We start from the raw sequence: 4,475 nt of genomic DNA on the forward strand, positions 1-4,475 counted from the left end.
GCCGCCATGTCGTGAAGACGCTGTGTGTTTCGTTGTGAAAGCGAAACTACTTTGTTTGGCCTTCCAAAAGAGGACGATCATCATCACGATTCGTCATGCCTGGAGCTGACCCATGCTGGTCGCTAATGATATACATCAACTTCGCACTGTGGATCACCGGATAGTCTTTCTCCGTGGACGAAGCGGAGTCCAGCCCGGGCTCGTCACATGTGGTTGCCGCCGGCCGCTCCTTCGTCGAATCCGCCGGCCGCACCGTTCTCAAGCCCGCCCGCCTTCGCTCACTCAAGCCAGCCTCCGCTCACTCTAGCCTGCTCTAGTTCCAGAACAGTTCAACCCAAATATTCAGATGTGTCCAGCGCATTTTATGGAGGACTGTTTCCTGATCCTGGTAGAGTAAACTACAATGCCGGCTGTTCTGACTCACAGACTGTAAGTACGTTTTTTATATTTAAAGAATTTGCCACTAACGATTCAAACGCGAGTTTTGAGCAGTGTAGAGTAGCGCTTGTTGTTTGTCATTTCTCCGATCACAAATGCAGACATGGTTTTATGTTTACGCGGCACGATGCAACGCAACGCGTAACAAGACCGTATAAGTCATTATAATCCGTAATTATGCAACAAATGCCTCGTTTATAATGGGTTTTAATGTTTTTGTCTCGTCGCTCCGGCCGGACAGGGCATTGGGAACTGTGATGCATTTTTTCAGTATTTGATAAGTACAAAAAAAAAAAAAGAAAGAAAAAAGTATTAAGTTAAACAATAGCATTTATTTGAAAAATTTCTTGTAACTATGTAAAAGTCAGTGCTGCCATTTTTTAATCAACTTATTTCGTTCTTATTAAAAGAAATTACATTTTATTAGGCAACAAAATCTTACTGACCCCAATCTTTTGAAAGGAAGCGTAAGCTATAAAATACTGCTGCTTCTTTGAAAATATTTACTATATAGATTAATAACACGACACATCATGTAAAGTTGATGATTCCATCTATTTAACCTAGAAAGAGTAAGCCATAGGTGAAAATGAAACTGACCTGAGAACTGCGCACAACAGGCGGCTCCTGGTAAAGGGTGGCACTGATTGGGGATTGACTGTTTGCTGCAGTACTTCGCAACATCGGTCATAACAGTCTTCAGACCCTCTACATTCACTGGGGGGACAAAAATCAGCTGAAGGTAAAGCATAATTATTCTAATGGCCATGCTATGATGGTTATGTTAATACAACCATGATCATAGTTGCTCTAGCTAGACTTTATGCTTTAAATGTAATACAATGAGTGCAAACCTTGTCCAGGATTCATTATGTAAAAGAGACTAGGGCTGATCACTGCTGCCACCCTCGGTTGGAAAGTGTCAGTGCAAGACAGCTCCAATGTCTTCCAGTTCAAAGGAAAAGAGCCGACTAGATGACAGTAAACATTTAATTATACACAAGAACAACAAAAACCCGACTTGCATATTACTAGTAATAGCAATTACAAACAGTCTTGATAAGATACTTAAAGCGTATATAAAAGGTTTTAGCATCAGTTATGCTAACTTACTTGATGAGGTTGAATCTTCTGTGTCTTTGGCAACTCCCTTGTTCACTTTCAAAGGCTCTTCAGCAGGTGGATTCTGATCAATGGATTTAAGGGTGGGCAGATCCTCAATCTGATTGGTTGGTTTAGCTGGCTGCACTGGAGGCTGTTTCACCTGTCCATAAGGTTTAGCTAGGTGCTCTGAGATTAGCACAGCAGCAATGCTTTTTCCAGAGCTCTCCAGATTCACTCCATAACCCTTCTCAGTGATGGACAGCACTTTGCCACTCAACGGCTGACCAGCACAAAGACCCTGAAACTTATGCACTGCCTCTTTAGTCCACTGACCCTCCACTGGTTCCACTCCTGCACACACATATGTACAACGCATTTTAAATTTTATATACAGAATACATACTTGCATATTGAGAATACTAGAGCCCGACCGATAATTCGTTTTGCTAATTTTATCAGCCGATATGAGCCTGTCACAGATATATCGGCATCGGCGAATATGAACAACAAACACCTATATGAATTTTTTTTTTTACAGAATATTTAACGCAGATAAAATGCTTTTAAATGGTGTAATTACTTGCTACATTAGCAGGGCCCTATGATTTCCACGATGCAGAAAACGTGGATGGAATCGTGGAATTTAGTCATAAAAATTTAATTTACTATATAATGCGGAATTTCACAGAATTCGTCATTTTTGACGGGGAATAAAAAAAAAAAAACAGGTCAGTACACTTAAATCAAATTGCAATATGGACTAGTGTCTGTGAATATTAAACAGCAAAAAGAAATTTAAATAAAAATCCTCGTTCTTAATTCAAGTTATATTTTGTTCTATTTGTGTTTGAAGTTATTTCTAATCAGTGAAGTGAAGTTTATCGTTTAGTGGACTGATGTCGGACTCATTTTGGATAAAGTTTATTGTTAAATTGTTAAATACCCTGCCTCCATTACATATCTTTGTCATGTCATTAAAAGGGTTTGATCACATTTCAGTGAAAATTACAAAAAATATGTTATGTATATAATATTCTGTTTATGTATATACTGTATTTTACCAGTCAAAAGTTTAGAGACACGAATGGAAGTGTGTCCAAAAGTTTGACTGGTACTGTACTATAATATACACATATCGCTATCAGATTTATTTTACTCCCTAATATCGGTATCAGCCCCCAAAAACCCATATCGGTCGGGCTCTAGAGAATACATATTTGTTTACGGTAGTTAATGAGTGGAAAACATAATTTAAAAACACATTTTGAATGACTCATAGACAAACAGACAGCAACAGAGAAAGCAAACCTGCAAGCCAGCAACGAATTGCTTGGAAAGGCAGTTTGAGCAGGTTTGGTGTGATGGCCTTTAAACGTGCTGCCTCCACCTCACAGGAGTTCCCATAGTCCACAAAATAAACTCTGGCCTTACCCTCTCCACACACTTCTAATACCATGGCCCTGTACCAGTGGGCATCTCCTGCAAACAGGGAGCAAAAACATTGAAAATTGAATCTGTACAATAATTTGTCTTTTTTTCCTGAAAAAAATATTTTATTTAGCAAGGATTAGGGTTGCAAAGTGGCGGAACATTTCCGGAAACTTTCCAAAAATTTCATAAAGTTTCTAACAAAAAATGTAAAAAAAATAATAGAAATTACCCAAAATTTCTGGAAAGTTTCAAAAATTTTATGAGCATTTTCCACCCTTTTGCAACCCAAGCAAGGATGCATCAATTTAATGAAAATGGACAGTAAAGACTTTTACAATACATTGTTGTTAGAAATTATTTCCATTTTAAATAAATGCGGTTCTTTTGAACTTTGTATTTATAGAAACAGAAAACATATTACACAATATTACCATTGTTACAGTATTTTTGATCACATAAATGGAGCCTTGATAAGCATAAAAGTCTTCTTTCAAAAGCATTAAAACAATCATACTGACACCAAACTTTTCAAAACATATCTAGGATCTTAAGTACAGTCTCAGCTGTCAACTTTTCTGCTTCCAGTAAATTAAGTTTTGATTCAATACAGGGGAAAAAAAGGTGTCTTTTTGGTAGGGCTGCCCCCTAATAGTTGACTAATCATTAATCGACCAGAAGAGGCTTGGTCGACCAAAATTTTACTAGTCGCTTAGACGCAGAAAAAAATCCATATTGGCGAAGTCACGCAGATCATTAACGGCTGGTCTATGGTAATACAGTGCATCGGGCAGGACATCCAAACGCTCGCCTATCATTCATCCACCACAAATATGGCTTATCATCTGAAATATGTAAGTATCAGCAACTTTTACATGGCTGCTCAATCTAATGTTAACCTAGAGATATGTGCGCTGTTCAAGTGACTGTGAGGAGTGTGGAAGCTAAACAGCAGTGCACACTCACTGCAGGACAAATGGAGGCACCGGTGCGCTCACTTACTCCTAAAATACTGCATAATTTTTGCTCATACAGCTAAGAGTAATACATCTTTCAAATCTGTAAAGACTCTACGTTTATTTGTGTGCACTCACAATAACAACAATGCGCTTTTGTAAAATAATGAAAGCAATGAGGATGCGCTTTCTGCCGTCTCGGTCTCTGTGAACTTGAGCGTGAAACTCCGTGTAAATCTTTGCTTTACAGACATTAAAGGGTTAGTTCACCCAAAAATGTTGTCATTAATTACTCACCCTCGTGTTGTTCGAAACCTGTAAGACCTTCGTTCATCTTCGGAACACAATTTAAGATATTTTTGATTAAATGTGAGGGCTTATTCAAACTGATTTTTTTTTTTCATGAATATATGTGACCCTGGACCACAAAACCAGTCTTAAGTAGTGTTGTTTTTGGCGGCCTGTTTTAATTTTAGTTTTAGTCTAGTCTTTTTGTGAAGCTGTCATTTTAGTTTTTATTAGTTTTAGTCACGTTCATACTCTTTTTTT

General features: G+C 38.1%; 1 protein-coding gene across 1 annotated transcript in view; it reads right to left on the minus strand.

Moving 5' to 3' along the window:
* LOC107702448 (tudor domain-containing protein 1-like) overlaps positions 1-4,475 on the minus strand; it is a 19,437-nt gene that overhangs the window by 2,402 nt on the left and 12,560 nt on the right. The window contains exons 18-21 of the mRNA XM_016504768.1: positions 2,851-3,021; positions 1,552-1,893; positions 1,293-1,409; positions 1,039-1,155 (exon numbers count right to left, since the gene is read on the minus strand). Of these exons, the coding sequence (XP_016360254.1) occupies positions 1,039-1,155; positions 1,293-1,409; positions 1,552-1,893; positions 2,851-3,021 (747 nt within the window). The remainder of the gene's footprint in view (positions 1-1,038; positions 1,156-1,292; positions 1,410-1,551; positions 1,894-2,850; positions 3,022-4,475) is intronic.

Source organism: Sinocyclocheilus anshuiensis, unplaced genomic scaffold (assembly GCF_001515605.1).
Source record: "Sinocyclocheilus anshuiensis isolate Anshui unplaced genomic scaffold, SAMN03320099.WGS_v1.1 scaffold190, whole genome shotgun sequence".
In the NCBI taxonomy this organism is placed as follows: Eukaryota; Metazoa; Chordata; class Actinopteri; order Cypriniformes; family Cyprinidae; genus Sinocyclocheilus; species Sinocyclocheilus anshuiensis.